This window comes from Pongo pygmaeus, chromosome 11 (genome assembly GCF_028885625.2).
Source record: "Pongo pygmaeus isolate AG05252 chromosome 11, NHGRI_mPonPyg2-v2.0_pri, whole genome shotgun sequence".
Taxonomy (NCBI): domain Eukaryota; kingdom Metazoa; phylum Chordata; class Mammalia; order Primates; family Hominidae; genus Pongo; species Pongo pygmaeus.
The window spans coordinates 58,456,455-58,479,591 of NC_072384.2; the positions used below are offsets into that span (position 1 = coordinate 58,456,455).

Here is a 23,137-nt window from a genome sequence, read left to right on the forward strand (position 1 = left end):
CCTTCAGGTGGTCTTTTCAAAGGCACTGAAAACCTTGAAGAGTGAGAGGCAATAGATTAGCTGTGAAAGCAAAAGGAGGTTTAAGAAGAGCTTTGAAATCACTGAAAGGTAACAGGGCTTTAGCTACAGCTCACTAAGTAGTCAAATCAATCTTTACTAAGTAGCTGGTTTTTAGAGCAAACGCTCTAGGTAAGGGGTGACTTCTCTAACGAAGCCTGGTAGTTTAATTTCTCCTGATAATTACATAGTGCCCTATTTTCTCTTAGGCAGACATGACTGCTGCTAAAACCACTGAGACATTTAGACATGACACACACAAGAAAGACAGAGGAGCAAAAGTTTATATTTAATCAGTTTCTGCTCCAAATAAAAAATGTTCAGATCTTTAATAGTTAAGGTAGATAGGACTTCTAATTGTTGTATTAAAAACTTCTAAATGCATGAATCCTGTTTTATGCACCCTTTGGCTTGGAAGTTACTGCTGTCTCTTATATGTGGCCCTTTAGTGGACAAACCTCTTCAATTTTATCAAGTTGATTTTCTTCATCATCCACAATATCAACATTCCTCATCTCTTTCTGGATTAAGTTGTCTGATCATCCAGAGACAAACAGCAAACTGATTTTTAAACAAAACCAAAATTTCTATTTTGGCTGGGTTTTCCATATTTTTGTCCCCCCATCTCCCACATCTCATCCCCTTTAAACCAAATCTTTTAGTAGGTGCTATTTTCTGATTTGCATTTCTTCAAATAAATATGCAACTACAAAGTAGTTTTGATTAGTGCTTGGTCTTACAAAAGTATTTCAGGGGTTCAAGTTCATAATCCCATTGGTATTTATCAGTGTTATTTCACAGAATTGAAAAGATTGTCACTAATTAATAATATAAGTAAGATTGTACTGGCAGTTGCAAAGAATCTCAGCAAGAATTTTTTTAAAGACATTATTTCCTTTACATTAATATATTATGTAAGAATTTCCACATGTTGATTTGCATAGAGTTGTGCCTGTGTTAGACATACACTACACTTTTTCCTCTACAGTAACACAGGAGAAAATATATCTCTGTAAATGACTCCTGACTGCGACAAGACCTGCCAATTTACCCTCAGATAAGTCTCTGAGAGCTTGATTGGAGTTATTACCTACTACTAAATCATCTTTAAGTCACTCTTCCTTAAGAGCACAAATATAGGCATTCTGGACTGCTCTGATCAAACCTTTAGGTTGTTATTCAAGCCAAAGTGGCCCCAGGTAACAGGGAGAGGAAAACATCTTACTATCTACTAAATAAAAACTAACTTTGGTAGAGCATTTTCTAATTAATTGTTTTCATCCTTTTTAAAATTTAATCTTCCCAACACATCTGTGAGGCTGGGATTCTATATCATTCTCCTTTTTTCATAGATTAGGAACCTGGGGCTCAAAAATACTAAACAAATTGCCAGTCATCACAAACAGTAAGTACCAGTGAGAATTGGCATTTAGATATTATGACTCCATTTCCAGTGCCTTTTCTAGTACAACTTGCTGAAAAGAGGGAAGGTGGAGAACATTAAAATGCATCTGTTATACTCAAAGTTAAGAATGCATTTCTTTTTAAACTGTCTTAGCCATACTCAATGACATTTCTCAGAGGGGTTACTATCTGATTGCCTTACCTTACCTTTCCTGAACAAGGGAATTTCCTGTTTCCCCATAGGGTATTTCACTATCTGAAGATTAATGAAAATCTATATTTAAAATCTGAATCTAAATTTATAAATGTAGATTTCTAAATCTAAATCTAAATTTATATTTAAAATACTACTCAGATGGCATGCCGTCTTAAAGCAGGTTCTCCCAGGACTTTATTTATTCTCATATTCTTATAAGGAAATGTGAACCTCTGACTCTATCTCTCTGTTTCTTCTCTCAGTGGATTACATATAGGTTTAAACAATTCACTGCCTCACCCATATTGGATGAGTTTCTATAATGTTGGCAGGCCATGTGTTAGACCTGTGGAGGGGTTTATATGTCCCATGACTCCTTTACTTTAACTGTCTGGCTAACTGTGCACAGCTGCGGCTTTCTATATTCCTGGATGAATGTCTGCCATTAGCTTGCAGCTGACCATGGTGTTGGCATCCGTGTGTGGCCATGGATCATTATACACGCTGGGACTGTGTAGGGTTATGCAATTTCATTGCTTTTCCCACCTGATTTCTAACTACACCCAATTTATTTTATTATTCTCAATGTCTTTAAAAATTATTTTCTTCCCCAAAATGTTAAAAGGGAGAGGAAGAATGAATGGACCAAAGGAGAATGGATTTTGTAAACATTAAAAGATGCCCCAAAGAAGGAGAAGTGTTTGTGTGCTGAATTATTTTGAGTCTAGATTTCCTTAAATTTTGCCTTAAAAATTGACTTAAAAATTTTTTTAGCCCTGTTACAGTTTTTGGATGTAATTAACTACAGTGTTTTAAACATTTCACTTCTCACTATGTATTCTATACTACACATACCATAATAAACACTGGCTATGATCCCAACTTAGACTTGATTTAAAATAGAAGTACTTACGAATCCAAGCAAGAAAAAAAAGCATGCTAACACTCACAAGGCACATTCTTTTCTCACGCTTTCCTCAGCCTATTCCCCTGGGCAGTAAATTGTATAGTAAAATGACCAGTTTATTATTTGCTGTTTTCTTTCACTCTGCTGAGAAAAGCTACATTGCTGGCAAACTGACAGAAAATTTAAAAATGGAATCCAGTATTTTGTATGTCTGTTTACGGAATGTGTGCAGCATAGACTATTCACGTGATCTATATTTCTCTTTTTTTCTCCTAACTGGTATCAACAGAAATGTAATGAATGAGCTTCTTAAAGTAGATGGGATAAGCAGAGATATCCTCAGAAAATCAAGAGATGATTCTTGCTTTCCTTTTCCTAAAAATTCAAACAAACCATCAACTAATAACTAACTAAAAACGCTTTTATTTTTTAAGGGAAAAGCAGATTTAAAAAAATTAAAATTAATTTTTTAATATGTGCTCAGCTAATACTTCACTTATTAAGATGTTTAGAAAATGTTCACCTTTTTTTCTTACAAAACGGATCTTAATGGAAGCCCCCTGTTTGCCTCACCCATGAATTTTCATTTTTTTTTTTTTACTCTTTTTGGCCTTGTCTTTTATAAAATGTACTATTTTCACCCACAGCTTAAAAGAGCTTCTTTGATGTTCTTAGTACAACATAGTGTATGTAATGTCAGCTGTTTAAAGCTGGAGATCAGATTGTGCATAATAACATATGTAGTTTGGATTATATAAACACTACAGGAAGAAGGGGAGACAGGGCCTTTCTGTGTGCACATTTCAGATTGCTAGCTGTATGCCTGTTTAGAATGTTAAATACTCCTAACTAGGCAGTGATGAAGTTACTTCTTTAGTGTCTGTGACTTCTGAAACTATAAAGACAAAACTTTTTCAACTAAAAATAATTTAAAGATGATGCCAGTAATGAACATATTTATGTGATTTTCTACTTGCTACTTAAGGAGCTTTGAGAGTAGAGGGAAAAAAATTGCACTGCCTTCAAAGCCCTATTTAACTAAGCAATTTCATCAAAAATTTGGAAATACAGCTGAGAAGAGCCAAACCAGAAAAATGTGGTAGAAATGATAAATTTCATCCATTATACCTTTCTCCCATTATAAAGAAGTCTGGAGCAGGAAATCTTACCAGTCTATTTTCTTAGGATTGTTTCTCTTATATTTTAATATTTCAGATTAGTTAGACTGCTTGGAGTTTTTGTCTTTTGTTTGCATCATTCTTTTATCATTAAGGTTGCTGTCTGGCTTTTTTGTCTGTTGAAAGATTTCGTTCCAAGATAAATAAGACATTACCATATTTTTCAGCAATGAAACATTTCAGATGGAGAAAGAAGTCAATAGTTTTCTGGTTTAAGTTTGTATTTTTATTTTAAATATTCGATCCTGCCTTGTTTCGGGAATACTTCAAGGCCGCTGATGTGTTTACTGCTCAAATATCAACACAGCAGTAATCAGGCCTTTGAAACTACGGGTGAAAAATCCAGTCCATTTCAGTCTTTTTAATTTATGAAAAGAGATTGTGTGGCATTTTGCTTCCTGTCCCTTTTCATAAGAACTTTAAATATGGACACCCCTCCTGCTGGTGTCTTTATATAGGGAAGCTCTGCGTGAGGTTGAAGTTTTTATGAGGAAACTTGTTTAAAACACAATCGTATTTTAAGGCGGGTTTGCCACCGCAAGGTTAGGGGTTACCAATAAATCGGTTTATAGCAACTTCTCTATTCTCTGCTCCAGACACACCAATGGGGTGACCCGTGCACAATTCCCGCTGGCCACACAAGGCAGCGGCAGTTCTAGTTGATCCTTCCTTGGTCAACTAGATCAACGAAGGCTGTCTTAGAGAGCTTCGGGTATTAAGTGGGCACAGTCCCTTAGGAAAATTTGGCTGCCTGGGATTCCTGGGAGGATCTTGGAGAACCCAGGACACCCGAATCCCTAGTCCCTATCCTGGTTTTTGCTCTGCTGGAGAATAACAAAACATTTTGGGAACTCAGGAGTTTAATTTACTGCCACCAACCGACAAAATAATAGCATCTTTGTGTGTTCTCTCCCCTCCGTCCCTCCCACCTCCTTCCGACAGAAGCACGACGCTGGCCCTCTGTGAATGTAGCGCAGACAGCACGGGCCAGCCCGGAGCGGTCGCAGGAGGCTCCAAACCCGCGGCCCCAGGGACGCCCGGGAAATCACCGGCCCCAGAACGTCCCCCATTCCTTTTGGGAAATAAAAAGACGCAGCCAGCGAGATGCCTTCTTAGACCTTCCAGCTCATTTAGCTCATTCTGGCCCCAGAAAGTGTGTTTGTGTTTGTGTGTAGTTAAGTGAGGCAGAGCAAATCCAAGAAAGCCGCACAAGCCACCCTATAGCGTCCACGGAAACTCCAGCTCGGTTAATTGCTCCCATATGTCCTCCTCGGCTGTGGTAAAAAAGCAGCGAGGAGGGAAGGCCGGGTCGCTTTATTGATTTTGAAGAGGCTGTAAAAAAGACTATGGCCCATTTCATTTTGGTCCCGGAGGGGCCTAGGCGCAGCCCCGGGGGACCCGGTGCCCAGAGGGACGGTAGGGTGCCTCAGGCCCGGACCTGGCGCCGAGAGGCGGGACAAGGGGACCTCGCGCCCGAGCCCCGCGGAAAGTTCGCGCTCCGCGCTCCAGCCGGTCCCTGGATCCGCCGCAGTTCGGGGCGGGGAGGGGCGCAGGAGGCGCGGCCGGGGCGGGCGGGCGAGAGGAAGGTGCCTTCGGGAACACGCGCAAGGGCGGGGATTCGCGCTGCCAATGAGGCCCCGGTGTGGGCAGAGCAAGGCGGGGAGACGGGCCGGAGCGGAGGCTTTGCTGTGGCAGCTGCTGGAGGGGCGGCCGCCTCGGGAGCCGGAGGAGAGGCAGCCGCGGAGCGCCGAGCTGGCCTCGCTCCGAGGCCCGGCCCTGGGTGTGGGGAACCGGCTGAGGAGCTGGAAACTTTCCCGGCAGGTAACTCCCGCAGCCCGGGCTCCGCCGCGGGCCTGCGAGCGCCCCGGGCATGGCCAGCTGCCAGTGTGCGGAGAGGTCGAGAGGGACCCGGGGAGGAGAGGGTGATGGGAGAAGGGAAAGGCGTGTGGGAAAGTTTCTGGAGCGCCCCCTCCTCCGCCGGGCACACCCGGGAGCTTTCCGGGAATAGGCACAGACATGTTGGGCGCCCCGGGCCTTGGTCTCGGCGGCTTTGGGGAGTCCGCACCTTCCTTGCGCGGTTCCCCCGCGCCAGACAGAGCCGGCCTCGGGTGGAACCGGGGTGGTGGGAACCGGGAACGCTTGGGGCACGCTCGAGTTTTGGGACCACCCCCGTCCGGCGCGCCCGCTCGCCCCCTTTCCCGCCTTCTCTGTAGCCTTCGGGCTTGGCAAGGGCCTGGGCTACGCCTGGTACCTGGCGCGGGGGAGGCGGGGGGGAGGCGCGCCTGGCACCGCGGGGTCCTGGGCGCCCCCCGGAGTGTTGGGGTGCGCGGGTCGCGAAGTTGCCGAGAGAACTTAAGCCGGGGGCATCGTATTGCCCCAGTCTGGGCTGAAAGCCTATTGCTTTGCTTCCAAGAACACTGCGATTAGCATATCCACACTCCTTTATTGGGGGTGGGGGTGAGTTAGGATTAGACGTTGGGGGTTTTTCTTTAGGGGTGGGGCGCTGAGAACGGTAATTGTCAAGATTGTGAGCCCCCTTGTTCTTGGATGCAGGGTGGTCATTTTCGGGGGACGATATCAGGGCACTGGCTTCCTGGAGGACTTTGGGGTGCGGGCGCGCAGCGCTGTGGGTGTGCGGGGCTCCCGGCTTTGGCGCGGCGGCTTTCCGGAACGCCTGGCTGGGAAGGAAACTCTAGGCATTGTGTGGTGTGTTTGCAGACAGAAAGGTCCCTGGACCGGTGTTCTCAAAACTTACTGGACTTATTGTGTAAAGCTCCGGGAGGAAATGTGGCGTTGGCCAGGTAGAAACGGGGCGCTGCGGCCAAGGGGCGGAAGACGCCAGGCTCGGCGACGGCCTTCTCCCAGCCCTCTCCTGCCAGCTCCAGATCCCCGTGCCTCCAGTGTTGGGACCGTTCTCAGTGGCGTTGTTCCCTGCTGGAGTTAACTTGGGAGGTGAGGAGGGAACCTTCATCTTGAACTTGACCCCAGAAGCAGCGTCGTCCGTACAGGTTAACAAGGTAAATGGAAGCTGAGTCTTAACGTGGGTTGGACCGCAAACTCTGGCTGGCGCGGAAAAGAAGTTCCTGGTTTAGAATATTTGAGGAAAGGGCTCAAGATTTCTGAGATCGCTCGCTCTGGAAATGCCAGACACACCAGACTGCAGAAGTTAAGCGTGTTTGGAGGGGTGGGGGTGGGAGAGGAAAGGAGAAACCTGGTTAGTTGGCACAGAGGGCTGGTATTTCTCTGTAGTGGAAATGAAGGGAGTCTGCGTCTCTGCTTTCACCAGATCCGCTACCGTCTTTTTTCCTTCCTTGGTCATCTTTATTCCTGCCAGGCTGGCACTCCTGAGGCAGGGGAGGGGAAGGAGAGGAAAGCAGTTGTGAAGCTTCCTGGGTCAGCCTGGAGGTATTTCAGATCTGCTACTAGGAAGATTCCAGGATTTTAACAGCTGCTTCTTGATTGCTGGGAATGAAAGAATTTATGAGCGGCTGAGAGGTGTTCATTATAGAAGTAGTCTGAGTGTTTTACTCATCTAAGCTACTTAAAGACCTCACAAGGGACCTTCCCTAGAGTATGCCAGTTTCTGCAGTTTGTGTCAGCCAGAATGCTTGGTGAGTGTTAGTCAAAAAGCATCATAAATATATCCTGGTGGTTCTGAAATGAAAAGTATGTGGCAGTAAAGGAAGTATGGTATCTGATATCCTTCAGGACTTCCTCCTAGGGTTGTTCCTGTTACCTGCCAAGTGAACTTGGTTCAGGCTTCCGGACTGTTGTGATTTGACAATAAGAGATGGGAAATAGTGTCATCGATTTTAGTGGAAGCAGGAAAAGTCCACAAATAAATTTAAGGTGAGTTTTTATGACCCTGTCTTGCACTTGTGGTGCCCCAAACTTAACTTTTTGGCACCAAGCCTTTTGGTTCGAAGTGTTGCTGGAACTTGGAAGCAGTGGTTTTCCTGCTTTCTTGGTTTAACCACCAGAATGCCCAAATTATTATAATTTATATCCATCCTTGATCTAAGATATAACTGATTCATAGTCAGCCTTTTTCTGCTTCCCATAACAGCCTGTAGAAAAAAGAACATTTTGTCTCTTTAACCACACACAATTTATTTGGTGCCATAGTAGGTTTTTGACACTGGGTGATTGAGGGCATAATTTTAGAGACAATGGAGGTGTCTGGATTAAATCGTCCATTTTTAGGCGACGTTTTCTTCTGAGTTGCTGATTAATTCTTTATTTCTCTGAGAACATTAAAACCAGCATCCCTGAGCCAGTGGAACTATAATCCATATTATAATGACTTCTGCCAGCATAGCTGGAGGTTAACTTTATGTCGATGTTTCCATTAGACATTTCTAACCTAATTGTAAAGATTTTGTCTCAGTTGGGTTGAGAGTAGGGTTGAGAGTCTCATAGAAAAAGAAATGGCTTTATTTTTATCTTTATGATAAATAGTTTGTGTTACAGGAATACATTTACAGAAGCAAAATAAAGAAGAGTGTTTATATATTTGTGGGGGGGATTTGTTTTAGTGTTTAAAATAGTTTGGTTTTCAACTGTCTCTTAAATGCATATTTCAGTGGTGGGAAAACCAGAACCTCTCCCTGCCCCCTTTCTCCCCAGGTTATGAAAGTGTTCACTGTACAGAGAACTCTTAAGCCTTTCTGGGTCTTGGTTTTCTCATTTTTTTCATCCCTAAAATGGGATTACCTTGCATCCCTAAAGTTCTGTGACTCTCCAAAAGTTTGAGAAATGTAGGAATTCTGGAGCCAGTGCTGTAATGTTAGAACACTGCTATGGGGTTTATAAGGGCTTGATTTACATATTTTATCCCTAACCCTTTATTTGAGTAAACCAAGGCCTAGAAAGTTAAATTAGACCTGTATCATCTATAAATAGTTGAGTTGAACTTGAACCAAAGTCTTCTGATTCTCCCTAGTCTCTTCTCTTCTGTTTATTCAAACCTGCCAAACAGACTAAAGTTAATATGTGGCAATTTCTCACAATACATTTTTAGGGTTATATATGAGTTATTTTGATTTCAGAACCCCAGGGTTAACATCTATGCTTTGATGTCAGGGATTAAAAACAGTTCACCAATAATGGTAATAAAACTTTCTCCTCAAGAGAGTTTCAGAAAGTCACATGCTTCAAACTAATCATTTGTTTATTTTCAACTTCTTTTTTATTAAGTAGGCTTCAGGGTATAATGTGATTTATAATCCGGACTAGTAACCCAGACAGCATTCTTAAGGAAATCACTTCTCAAATCTGTACCTCTTTTTAAAAATAAAAAATGAACATATCATTTGCCTTTGATCTTGGTATCTCTCTGCCTAATTGCAAAGCCTGGGTGAGTATTCCTTTTTTTGGTGTCATCATTCTTGGACTGTTCCTACTGATGGCTGGATAAGTCTAATTTTGCAGCACTTTCCATGCTAAATACATCCTTCCCTTATGCTGTTGGGTTGATGGTAAAGTGGTAGTAGGTTGCAGGTGACCCATTTTTGCTGTGTCTCTAAATGTTTGTGCTTTGTCCTGCTTGCCTAGTTAGCAGCACTCACTGCAGCTTGACACTCATCTGGAGGCTGGTATTGATTTTCTTTAACAGCTTCTAAAATGAAATTATGTGTTAAGCTGTAGGCTCTTTTATGTCTGAGCAGCTTGTCCATCTTCAGCTTTTTAAACTTATTCTCAGAGGAATGTCTTTTCAAAGTATTAAGCAATGGGGTTTAAACCTCAATAAGAAAATGTATCAGTGCTCATTGGCTGGGAAGGAGGTGTAGTACATCTGAAATTGCCGCCATTTCCATGAGTGAGAGAAGAGAACATTATGAAGCGGTATTTGCTAGAGAAGTTGGGACACTTTGTACCAGGAGGGCACAAGAGCAGGAAAGAAGAAGAATGATTCTTGGTTTTTAATAATATTATCAGGAGCATGGATTTGGAATGATAGAGGACTTTGATGAAGAAGGCTTTCAGAGGACATTATCTTGTGGAGAGTGAAAGGGGTTCTCCTGGTTTGGTTTAGCTGTGTTGCTGATGGAACTTGCCCTTCTAGGGTTGGTGTTGTCTTTAGGGTCCCCTGCAGGTGGGTGTGATCAAGGAGAATGTTCTAGAAAGAAGAGTTCCATCGACAGAATGTCAAGGACAAAAGTGTTGCAGAGGGATGACATAGTTCCTGGATTTTAGCACAGATTTTTTCGCTAACATGAGGGAATTTATTAGGGAAGACCTTCCAGTTGTAGAGGTAGACAGATGCGAACCCATCATGTTCAGTCCACATAGCCCACCCAGAGCCACAGTGACTCAACCTCTTTCCTGCCCCACCTCAGCACACCTAGGGTTATCAGCACACCTAGGGTTACCTGCCAGTCATGAACAGTGCTTATTACCTCTTTGGGTAGGAGATGGGGGTGGAGAGTAGGGAAGTCTCTAAGAAGCACTCAGCTGTGACCTTTTCATGCATGTATACTCATGCAAAAATGGGATCCTCTGTTGCATGAGCTTTTGAAGAAATATGAAAAAGATCATACGTATACGGCTGCTGGTATTATAGCTCTCAAGCCTCACATCCAGAATTGGCCTTTTTGATGTTAGTTCCAATTTGGGAAAGCCCTGGAGGGAACCCGAATGGGCTTGATGCCAGCCAAAGGAGAGTTACAGTTAGACCCATAAAATGGGGCTGTGGGGAGACAAAATATCCCACAAAGAAGAGGGTTATTGTTAGTGGAAGAGGGAGGGAGCTGGATCAACAAAAGCTAGCCAAGGCAGTGTACATTTCCACAAGTGGTATTGCTGATCATAACAACATACCAAAGGATATGAACATTCTTAATGTTGTTGTGATGTACACCCCTGTAGTCTTGAGGGCAGTGGACTTGTCCACATTCTGTGCGACTCTGAATTGCTATGTACACAGGCATGAGGGGGTATTGAATTACTGCTAAAAACGTAAGAGTTGGTCATTATTCCCATGTAACCCATTACACTCCTCTCTCTCTGCCATGCTTTGTTCTAAATTACTTGGGATAAGTAACATTAATTATTAATGTTTATTGAGTGCCGGCTGACTCTGAACTACATGTTTGAATTTAAAAAGTCTGTGGATGAAACAGTTTGGTTCTTTCTTCCCGTGTTGTCCTACATACGTAGAATACTATGGCAGGGATGGTCACCATACAACAGCATTCTGTGTTCTGGTCCTCCTTGCTTCTTGTGGCTTAACAACAACTGTTTATTTGCTTGGGATTCAGAAATGGGGGCCAGGTTCCCTGTGCCTAGGCTCACTGGTGCCGTGGTGGTTACATGATTCATTGAGGGCCATTGCTGCAATAGTTTACAACATTATAACCATCCTTGATATCTATGGAAGATTGGTTCCAGGATTCCCACGGATACTAAAATCCTCAAATGCTTAAGTCCCTTATTAAAAATCATGTATTATTTGCATATAGCTTATGCATACCCTCATATATATATTTTTTAATTTTATTATTAGCTTACGCATACCCTCATATATATATATTTTAATTTTATTATTAGTTTTGAGACAGAGTCTCACTCTGTCACCCAGGCTGGAGCGCAGTGGTATAATCTCGGCTACTGCAACCTTTGCCTCCCGGGTTCAAGTGATTCTCCTGCCTCAGCCTCCCGAGTAGCTGGGATTACAGGCATGTGCCACCACGCCTGGCTAATTTTTGTGTTTTTAGTAAAGACGGGGTTTCACCATGTTGGCCAGGCTGGTCTTGAACTCCTGACCTCAGGTGATCCACCTGCCTCAGCCTCCCAAAGTGCTGGGATTACAGGCGTGAGCCACCTTGCCTGGCCTCCTTTGTGTTTTATTTTGAGAAAGGGTTTCCATTTGTTGCCCAGGCTGGACTGCACTGGTGCGATCATGGCTCACTGCAGCCTCAACCTCCTGGACTCAAGCAATCCTTCCACCTCAGCCTCCTGAGTAGCTGGGAGTACAGGTGCACACCACCACACCCAGCTAATTTTTGTATTTTTTTTTGTAGAGATAGGGTCTTACTATGAGACCAGACCAGGCTGGTCTCAAACTCTTGGTTTAAGTGATCCTCCTGCCTTGGCCTCTCAGAGTGCTGGGATTATAGGCATGAGCCAACCCCCCAGTCCTCCTTCATACTTTAAATCATCTCTAGATTATTTATAATACCTAATACAATGTAAATGCTAGATAAATAGTTGTTATTCTGTATTGTTTTAAAATTTATATTTTTATTGTATTTATTGTATTTTATTGTATTTATTGTATTGTTATCTTTTTTCCAGTGGTCAGTTACTAGAATATTTTTTGAATATTTTCTAACCTAGGTTTGTTGAATCTGTGGCCATGGAACCTGAGATATGGAGGGTGGGTGTGGAGGGGGTGACTGTGCCTACTACTATAATCCTGCTTTTGATTTGTTTTCCACTGGCCATGTACTTAAGGGTAAGGTGGATGTGTCCCCTGCCCCAGGGAGTGAATTTTGATTAAGCCATCAGTTTTAGTAATGCCATACCTTTTGCCAGTGACTCATTAATGAATATGTATGTGACGCCTGTTAGGTCCTGGCATATTTGAAGCATAAGGTTGTCAGCACAAGAGAAGAAGTAGCACCGAGTGCAGAGTAAAGGTGCCTAAGACCACAATTACTTTTTTTTCTTTTTGTCGGTGTCAGGGGTGTAGGAGGCGGGCGGGTAGAGACAGGGTCTCACCATGTTGCCCAGGCTCGTCTCGAACTCCTGGCCTCAAGCAATCCTTCCACCTCAGTTTCCCAAAGTGCTGGATTACAGAGTGAACCACCATACCATCCCCAGCCCACAATGACTTATTTTAGCTGCTGATTAGCCAGCCCTAGAACCACTGTGACTCAGAACTTCTGTGAGAAAAAACATTTTCGTTATTTTTTCTTTCTTATCTTTTTTTTTTTTTTTTTAAGCTAGGGTCTCACTCTGTCACCCAGGCTGGACTGCAGTGGCATGATCATGGCTCACTGTAGCCTCTGCCTCCTGGGCTCAAGTGATCCTCCCACCTCAGCCTCCCAAATAGCTGGGACTACAGGTGTGCACCACCACACCCGGCTAATTTTTGTATTTTTTGTAGAGATGGGGTTTCCCCATGTTGCCCAGGCTGGTCCCGAACTCCTGGGCTCAAGCAATCCTCCCACCTTGCCCTCCCAAAGTGCTGGGATTACAGGTGTGAGCCACTGTGCCCAGCCTCATTATTGTTTAAGATCAGTGGTCCCCAAAGTGGAGTGTGCTAGATCATCCAATATGGGAGGGAAGAAAATATTCAAGAATGTTAGAAAAAATTAAGCTTTTAAAATATTTAATGTATGAGTTGACACTGGTTGGTATATCTGATAGTCTCTTATCAACTTACATTATATGAGGTTGCCTGAGGGAAGACTGGGCCTTTTACAACCTGGTGGAATTGACAGTGGTACCTTCATTCTTATTCTTGCCTTTGGTGAACTCTATCCATCTAAATACATTCATGGCTAGATTTTCTGGTTTTAACTAAACTGACCCCCACAAAATGGGCTAGTGGTTTAAAAAGATTCTTGCAAAGAAAGTGTAATGATAATGATATAAGTATAAAGGAACAAGAAAATGTTCTTATGAGTTTAGAACATGACTTTTAAAACAAATTTGACAAGAAGGTGGCTCAAAAATTATGTATGGGCTGAGCGCAGTGACTCATGCCTGTAATCCCAGCACTTCGGGAGGCCGAGGCGGGCAGATCACCTGAGGTCAGGAGTTTAAGACCAGCCTGGCCAACATGGTGAAACCCTGTCTCTACTAAAAATACAAAAATTAGCCAGGTGTGGTAGTGTACACCTGTAATCTCAGCTACTTGAGAGGCTGAGGCAGGAGAATCACTTGAACCTGGGAGGTAGAGGTTGCCGTGAGCCAACCTCCACTTGGAATAGAGTTCAGATTGTGCCACTGAACTCTAGCCTGGGCGGCAGAATGAGACTCCGTCTTGAAAAACAACAACAACAACAAAATTATGTTTGGATTTGTATTATTAATAAAAATGAACTTAAAAATACTGTTTGACTCCCATCCTTTAAAAGTTTTAAATGTTGTATAATGTATATGCTACATTCGTGAGTGTATATTTATACCATTCATAACTAGTTTTAATTACACATAAATTAATACAATTTATAATATGTTAGTAGATATGTTATAAATTTTTTCCCCTGAAATTCCTGAGCTTCAATACCTTTTTAAAATTTTTTACTTTTTATTTTTTTAGAGGTGAGTCTTGCTCTGTTGCCCAAGCTGGAGTACAGTGGTGTGATGATGGTTCACTGCAGCCTCCAACTCCTGGGCTCAAGTGATCCTGTCACCTCAGACTCCCAAGTATCTGGGACTACAGGTGTGCACCATCACACCTGGCTTAATTAAAAAAAAAATTTGTTTTTGAGATGGAAACTTTCTCTGTCACCCAGGTTGGAGTGCAGTGGTGCTGTCTCAGCTCACCGTAGCCTCTGCCTCCTGGGTTCGAGTGATTGTCCTGCCTCAGCCTCCTGAATAGCTGGGATTACAGGTGTGCACCACCACACCTGGCTAATTTTTGTATTTTTCGTAGACACGGGGTTTCACCATGTTGGCCAGGCTGGTCTCAAACTCCTGAGCTCAAGTGATGTGCCCGCCTCGGCCTCCCGAAGTGCTGGGATTACAGGCATGAGCCACTGCACCTGGCTAATTTTTTTTTTTTTTTTTTTTTTTTTTTACTGATAGTCCTGCGTGATCAAAAAAGCTTTGAGACCACAATTTAAGTCACTTAGAGTTAGGTATTTTTTGTTACTTGCAGCTGAAAGCATCATACCTGATATAAGGACAGATAAGAGTAGTAGCTGTCCCTGTTTTATTCCTAGCTTTCAAGAATCTCTGTGATCTGGACCCTAACTTCTTTGCAGGCCCAGCTGTTCTCTCCTTGTCTCTGCTAATACCACTGAACTCCTGCCCATCCCTGATACTTTGTTTCAATTTTGCCGCTTCCCTCACCCTACCACCACCACTGAAATTTTGACTTTCAAGGGCTAGCTTAAATAAATATTGCTTTCTTATGAACATTTTTTCTGATTTACCCCCGCTTCCACATTTCAGTTTTTCTTTCCTTTTAGTCTCCCTAGTACATTGTACATTCATTATAATGTCTTTCTCTGTTTGCTTTTTATTATTAAGTTGTTCGCTTGTTGGCTTTGCAGATGGGTTGTAGGCTTCTTGATGGTAGGGGCTCCTGTCTTACCTTTCTCATTTAAAAACAAAACAATCTGTGTCTCCTTTGGGAGAAAGGGAGACAGAGAATCCACAGTTGTTAAACATCACTCTGGACTTGTTACTCTGGGATGGGTCTCTCCTCCAGCCTTCTGGCAGCCTTAGGAAGGCAGGGAGCTCCATGTACATGAAAGGAGATTGAGGGCAGGGAACTCACAGAACCAAGACAGCAGGACCCAGGATTCAGACCTGGAAAACTTTTATTTCCTGGCTGGTTTGTGTGCCCTCATGCATGTTATTTACAGTGGCATGTTCTTTCACATGGGAACACTGACACAAGTGAAATGGGAGGTTCCATAGGATGATAGTGCAAAAACATTAAAGACAATCCTAGCAGATGCAGTGAGTTCAAGGGAGAGTCTTGTGGAGTAACAGGAAAGGCCTGGTGGATGAGATGTATGAAGATCTAAATGCCTGCAAGATAGTGAGCTGTCTGCAACTACCACAAAGCAAAATCATGGGAGATAACTCCCCAGGGTATGGTCTGGCCTGAGCATCCCCGTTGGGAAATGGGAGGTGATGGGCTCTGTAGTGCTTAGCTGAATAGAGTTATCTATGTCAGTATTCCCTCTATGCAAAGATAGTTGAGAGTTCACAAGTTGTAGGCTTTCAAGTTGAGCTATGTTAGATATATGCTCCTCTGATGGAAGACAGACATGTCTCCAGGGTTTTGAGGGTCAAATGACAGAATGTATATAAAGTGTTTTGAACATTATAAATTGCCTCCTTAGAGGCAAGGGAACATCAAATTTGGTTGTTTTCTTGCATCAGAGACTTCTAGCTCAGATTTCTTTGTTGGCCATTTTTAAGGGCATTTCCAATGAGTTTTTAAGTGTTGGGGTTCTTAAATGGAATATGATATAATTTTTTTCAGATGAACTGCAGATATTACTTAAAATCTTGCTGTGAAACTTTCACCTGTGGAGTAAGTAGAATTCATGATTAAGGTGAATCTCTTTTGGGATCCAGTTCAGTTTTTCCAAAGGATCTGTTTATAAGCATAGGACCACTTAGCCGAGTGTGGTTGCTCATGCCTATAATTCTAGTACTTTGGGAGGCTGAGGTAGGAGGATCTCTTGAGCCAAGGAATTTCAGACCAGCCTGGGCAACATAGGAAGTCTCTGTCTCTACAAAAATTTTTTTAAAAAAATTAGCCAGGCATGGTGGTACCGTGCCTGTGGTCTCAGCTACTTGGGAGACTGAGGTGGGAGGGTCGCTTGAGCCTGGGAGGTTGAGGCTGCAGTTAGCTGTGATTACAGCACTGCACCCTAGCCTTGGCAACAGAGCAAGTCCTTATCTCAAAAAAAAACAAAAAAACAAAAAAAACAACTTACCGTTTTCATAAAGATGGGAATCTGTGGGGCTTTGATTTCTGGTCCTGGAAACCCTAAGTACCAACTGAAAGACTCAAAAGAGCTTTGATTTCAAGGTTTTTTGTTGTTGTTGTTCCTGGCTACTGTAAATCCAGTAATTTATTTTCATGAGTCTTTGGAAAGGGTTAGGGAAAGCTTTGAAATATCTTGAGGTAGTTTTGAAAGTAAAAAGTAGGTATGGTTTGACAATTTGAAATTTGTTTCATTGTAGATTTCCAAGGCAATGGGTTTGAATAAATTAAAGTTATTTCCATTTCAAAGAACTTTTGCAGTGGGATTTCATATTGTAGAAAGAGTCTGACTTATGAATCAAAACATGTTAAAGAGTAAACATATTTATAGATGCAAAAGACATCAAAACAGTGAGTGGCTCCTAAATTGCAAATAGATGCAATTGTGAAATTCTTATTCGGGGGTTGTTGAATCATCCATGTAACTTAAGAGGACCTTATTTTTCTTAGGATTTATTTAAGTAAAGCAAGAATTCCCAAAATGGATTCTGGGGGAAACTGAGTCTTAGGAAGTTAACAGGTATTACACAGGGAAAAAAGTCTTGTGGTCAAATAAGTGGGAAAATCTGGGTTAACCAAAGTAAACCAGGTATTTTTGTTTTTAACTACAGGACTTTTGAGCACCCTTAGATCTAGTGTTCATTATAAATATCCTGGAAGGGAAATAGAGTAGTCAGTGTTTTCCAAACACATTGAATTGTAGAAACTTTTTTTTTTTCCAGAACATCTTTTGGCCAGAGAACAATGTTTGTTGGGTTATCTAATTTGTTGAAATACTTAAAAATCAAATCTCAGACATCATGTAATTTTGCCTAACTTTGCGATGCATTTCTAACTTAGGACTTAAAAAAATCACCACCCCATTATCACATTTAATACAATTAACAATAATTTAAAAATATTATCTAATTTGGGCTGGGCGTGGTGGCTCACACCTGTAGTCTCAGCACTTTGGGAGGCCGAAGTGGGCAGATCACGAGGTCAGGAGATTGAGACCATCCTGGCTAACATGGTGAAACCCCGTCTCTACTAAAAATACAAAAAATTAGCCGGGCATGGTGGCGGGCGCCTGTAGTTCCAGCTACTCGGGAGGCTGAGGCAGGAGAATGGCGTGAACCCGGAAGGCGGAGCTTGCAGTGAGCCGAGGTCGCGCCACTGCACTCCAGCCTGGGCAACAAAGCGAGACTCCATCTCAAAAAAAAAAAAAAAAACAAAAACAAAAAAAAACTCCCTTAAATAGTATTTGTCACCATTTTTGTTTTTTGGAAACCAAGATTCAATCAAGGTTCACATATTGCACTGTGGGCTGTTATTGTTGTTTGTCTCTTTTGTCTTTTTAAATGTAGAAAAATAATATCTCATTACCTCCCTCCCTCCCATTCCTGACTTTTCTGGGTTGTTCCATATTCTGAATTTGTTTCCTGTGGCGGTGTTTACCTTGTCCCATTGTTTCCTGTATTTCCTATAAACTGGAGGCTAGGTCTAAAAGCAAGATTAGAGTCAAGTAAAATATTTTTGGCAAAAATAGGTCCTAGACTAAGATTCCCCTCTGCACTCCCGACCCCCTCTATGATTTGAGAACAGACATTTAAGTTTAGCAATTCAGAGCAGCATGGTGAGTCAGACACGCCTGTAATCCTGGAACTTTGGGAGGTGGAGGTGGAGGCAGGAGGATTGCTTGAACTCAGGAGTTCGGGACCCTGGGCATCACGGTGAGACCTTATCTCTATTGAAAGTGAAAAAAAAATCATCTGGGTATGGTGATTCAAGCCTGTATGTAGTCCTTGCCACTAGGGAGCCTGAGGCGGGAGGATTGCTTGAGCCTGGGAAATGATTAAAGCTGCTGCAAGCTATGATTGAACCACTGCACTCCAGCCTGGGCGACAGAGTGAGACCCTATCTTTAAAAAGTTTAGCAATTAATATGGAGCTTTAAAATATATATATATATATAAAGAAGTAACAGCTTAGAGTTTAAAAATTAGTTTTATTAGTATATCAAAGGGATGCAAGTTGAATTGATTCCAGGTGTGTTTGAAAAGGTATTCTGAATAGTTGGCGCGGTTAAATGGATATGTTTTCAGTATATCTTGAGACTATAAACCATGGGTCTCTTGGGTAAAGTGGCCTGGGTGTTAAACGTTTTTGGTGGTTGAATTTTATTCAGAATGACAAGTATCTGAGTTGTGATGGTAAAATAATACTCTATAGACACTTATTTTTTAAGCACATTTAGGAATGTGCATTCTTTCTACCTCTGCTTGATAAATTTTTAACAGAATATTTTTCTGATAAATGCTTATGCTAATCTAAAATACAGCCATAAATTCAAGGACACCCTCAGGGTGATAATTTTCTATGTATATTGTCTTAGAAACCCAGACATGTAAATAAAAGTTCCTATCATAGCTAACTTTGCTAACTTAATTTGCTATTTACATTTTTTTTCCCTTGATAACCTTCCAAGTGCTAGTTGTATGTCTGGGAAAAGTTAAAGGATTTTGTGAATCTTAATGAAGAATAGCTTAGTATATATAAAGAAGCTTTGCATGATGAATGGTAGCTGTCATAAGCAGCTCCCAGCACATTCTTATATTTAATCCTTTAACTAGCAGGGACACTGTTTTCTGCATTAAAATTTGCCTGTTGTGAATAATAAGGTGACTTGGACAGAGTAGGCACTTTGTAACTATAGTTAGTCCATTAAAAATATACATATACACTCCTTTTTTCTCCCCTCTTTAAAAAAACACAAACATATAGGATATGGTAAAAAGGATGATCTTTGAAACCAGATAGACTTTGGTTTTGTGTTTGGCTCTGGCAATTTACTTGACCTGTTTCTATGTCTGTAGAATGGGGACAATAATTCCTGTTTCATAGAGTTTATGCCAAGGCCAAAGGCGAAGCCATGTATGAAAGGCTTAGCACTATGCATGGATCAGGGCTACCAAAACCAGATCATCTTCCACCTTCTCCTCCTCTTACCGTATTTTATTTTATTCTGTTTTATTTTATTTGTTTATTTAGTTTTTGAGACAGGGTTTTGCTCTGTTGCCCAGGCTGAAGTGCAGTGGCACAATCTTGGCCCACTGCAGCTTCAACCTCCTGGGCTCAAATGATGCTCCTGCCTTAGCCTCTCCAAGAGCTGGGACCACAGGTGTGCACCATCATGCCTACCTAATTTTTTTATTTTTTTATTTTTTTTTTCTGTAGAGATAGGATCTGCTATGTCGTCCAGGCTGGTCTCGAATGCCTGGGCTCAAGCAGTCTTCCTGCCTTGACCTTCCAAAGTGTGGGGATTACAGGCTGAACCACCACATCCAGTCCTTACCATATTTTATTCAGCATTCTGGATCAGTTGTTAAACTGAAGTTTTTAATTGTTCTGAGTGTTTTAAAAATTGTAAATTTTAAGGTACTTGTTACAGAAGTCCAGATAAGTTCTTGATTTCAAGATAATCTGTATGGGAATTGGTTGCTTATATTAAAACAACTATATGCCTATATGAAATGTTTTGAGCTAACAAGTAGGACAGTTTTAGATGGTGATTTATAGAGGAGAAGGAGTAAGAGTCAAAAGTGGTATTTTAGCCAGGCGCGGTGGCTCACGCCTGTAATCCCAGCACTTTGGGAGGCTGAGGTGGGTTGGATCACGAGGTCAGGAGATCAAGACCACCTTGGCTAACACAGTGAAACCCCGTCTCTACTAAAAATACAAAAAATTAGCCAGGTGTGGTGGCGGATGCCTGTAGTCCCAGCTACTCAGGAGGCTGAGGCAGGAGAATGGCGTGAACCCGGAAGGTGGAGCTTGCAATGAGCCGAGATTGCGCCACTGCACTCCAGCCTGGGAGACAGAGCAAGACTCCGTCTCCAAAAAAAACCAAACAAACAACAAAAAAGTGGTATTTTATTATTGGCACAAAAATATTGCTATTCATAAAAACAAACTCTGGTTTTTATGAAAATCAGTATTTAAAAAATCAATTTTTTTACCGAGACTGAAAACATGTAAAGCTCCTCAGACTTTTGTAATGTTTTGCTTGAGTATGGTTTAGAACAATACACTTTATTTAGGTGGAGTAAGTCTATTGTACTGTGCTGAAGTCATACATGCATATTCATTTATGAAATAAATATTACCGACAGGAGAGCAGGCTTTTCTAGAGAAGAGGGTGGTCAGTGCTTCATTCAAGATCCTCACAGTGGAGAAATGGGGATTCTCCTTATTGCCTTTGTGCCTATTAAAGATGCACGTGAAGGTGGAATTAATATATCCTAAGTTTTGAACAGAAGTGAAGGAACAGTTTGGAGAATGCCTGGATATCTATGGGCCTTGCATTCTTGCCATTTATGGGTAAACCAAAAAGTGTTGTCTTCTATCATCACCTGTTTCCAAGTCTTGGGACATTTGGCTTTGAATCTGGCTTGGACAAGAAAAGATCTCAGCCAGGCAAGGACTCACACTGCTCCTTCCCAGATAGTGCCTGTTCTCTCAGAATGAACTTGATTCCCTACAGACTTCAAGTCAAGTGGTACTTGAGCTTTTTACACTTTTCCTCTACCATTACAAAGTTTTGTTTAATCTCTTGCTTTCTGAAATGTTTTGCTTCAACAAAAAGGACCCTTTTAACTGTCCCAACTCTACGTACCGAAAGTTAAGCCAGGAGGAATCAAAGGGTGTTAGTTCCCCCTTCCATCTGGAAAAAGAGATGCCATTTCTAGGACAGTGATTGAGACCTAAGCCAGTGGAAAATGTAAAGAGACTTTACCTTCTTCACAGGGCTTTCTTGCTTCCTTCATAAGAGTAGTGTTAGCCAACTCAACAAATAGAATTTCCTTATGAGTTTTTTAAAGATAAAAAGTTACCATGAAGGTGGTAACTATTTGACAAATTAGAAACTATTTTCATTTGTCGGCGGGTGGTGGAGGTCTTGTATTAATTTTTCCAAAAAACGTTTCTTGAGAGCTGGTCATTGTGCCCTTCAGGGTTTGAGGCCCAGTGCTGTGTCTCAATCTGAGGAGACAAGTGCACACACAGTACCACTGCAAGGTGTTAGGGAGTGTAGGAGGAGGAGGAGTAGGGGGAGGAGGAGGAGTTGACAGTGGCTGGGGAAAGCTTCAGGGAGGAGGGGGAGGAGGTGAAGGTGACTTTGCCAGGCGGGAAAGAGGGTGAGAGGCTTTCTAGAGAAAAGGAGCACAAGAAGCAGAGGCTGGGAAGCATGAAAACACAAGTTGTGTTTGGGGTTTTGTTACTAGAACAGACGGTTCTTGGCATTTGGGTACAGTGGCAGGGAGAAGAGAGCCAGATTGCAAAGGTTTTGCATGCCAGGCTAAGAAGCGTGGACTTGATCCTGTAAGCAAGTGATAGCTGTCAAAGGTTTTTCAGCAGGGAGATGATGTAATCAGATCTGTGTGTTGGAGAAAAGCTTTGGCAGCGGTGGTATGGAGGAGACACTGGCGTGGGGACAGATGGGCTGCAGAGCTCTCTGTTAGGAGGCTTTTGAAGTAGGTCAGGTGAGAGATGATGTTTGAGGCCTGAGTTAGTGGGAGGAAGAGAACTAATGCCAGTTGAATACCTTTGAGTGTGCACTTAAGGTGAAGGTGCATTAGCTCATGTAATCTTCACAGAAAAACTTTTCATAGGGTGCTGTTGTCATCCTCATTTTGCAGAAAAGGAAGCAGGCTCAAAGTAACCTAGTTCAGCCAGGATTGAACTTGGGTTTACTGTCCTGTGCCACCATGGTTTTTAGAACAAGATGTCAAAGAACAAAATTTCAACAAATGAAGCTTCAAAGACCTAATTGTTGTTTTTTAGGGGTCCATGAACTAGGCAGCACCCAGACTACAAAATAGGCAGGCACTCTGCAGGGCATGGCTGAACAGTGGGTTTTGTAAGGCAGCTTGAGCAGGAGCACAGAGATTGCATAGTGCCAAAGGTGGACTGGTTAACCTCAGGTTATTACTTCAGGTTACTTTCCTTGTGTGGGTTAAAGCAGAGGGGATTTCCTTATTTTTGCCAGCCCTGGTTGACTGGCCCCCCTTTTTTTCCCTTTTCTTCCAAGACAGAGTCTCGCTTTGTCGCCCAGGCTGGAGTGCAGTGGCGTGATCTCGGCTCACTGCAGCCTCCACCTCCCGGGTTCAAGCAATTCTCCTGCCTCAGCCTCCCAAGTAGCTGGGATTACAGGCATGTGCCACCACGCCTGGCTAATTTTTGTATTTTTAGTAGAGACCGGGTTTCACCACGTGGCCAGGCTGATCTCGAACTCCTGACCTTGCGATCTGCCTGCCTTGGCCTCCCAAAGTGCTGCGATTATAAGCATGAGCGACTGCACCCAGCTGACTGGGCCCCCTTTGGTTGGTTGTCATGAATCTCGTGCGTTTTTGAAAACTGGCCTGTTTGGAGATTTGACTATCATTTCTCTCCTGTTTGTTTGGAGGGTCAGATCTTACAAGTGAACAGCTTAGGTTTTGGTTTGGTGACGTGGAACTTTTGCATGAATGACTCCATTTGGGTTGGTCTGTTGGATCCTAGTGCAGGAGCTCAGCCCAAATCAGTGGCTCCCTATCAATTTCACTTAACAAGACGGAATGAGAACATGAAGAAGGAGTGCACATGGTGTATGATTTTTGGACTGGGATGAAATGGAAACTTCTTCCAGGTTAGAAAGGGAATACTTAGCAGCTTACTAAAGGTAGAGAGTTTCCAGGTGTG

At 42.5% G+C, this 23,137-nt stretch overlaps 1 protein-coding gene across 12 annotated transcripts in view; it reads left to right on the plus strand.

Moving 5' to 3' along the window:
* Nucleotides 1-5,368: 5,368 nt before the first annotated feature.
* Nucleotides 5,369-23,137, plus strand: part of TANC1 (tetratricopeptide repeat, ankyrin repeat and coiled-coil containing 1) — a 262,830-nt gene continuing 245,061 nt past the window's right edge. For 10 of the 12 annotated variants that reach the window (XM_054478253.2, XM_063647544.1, XM_063647547.1 and 7 more), the window contains exon 1: nucleotides 5,369-5,563. In XM_054478253.2, coding sequence (XP_054334228.2) covers nucleotides 5,372-5,563 — 192 coding nt within the window. In that variant the 5' untranslated portion in view covers nucleotides 5,369-5,371. Of the gene's footprint in view, nucleotides 5,564-7,572; nucleotides 7,592-23,137 lie in introns of those variants that run through there. The other 2 variants (XM_063647555.1, XM_063647550.1) reach the window with 2 other exon arrangements.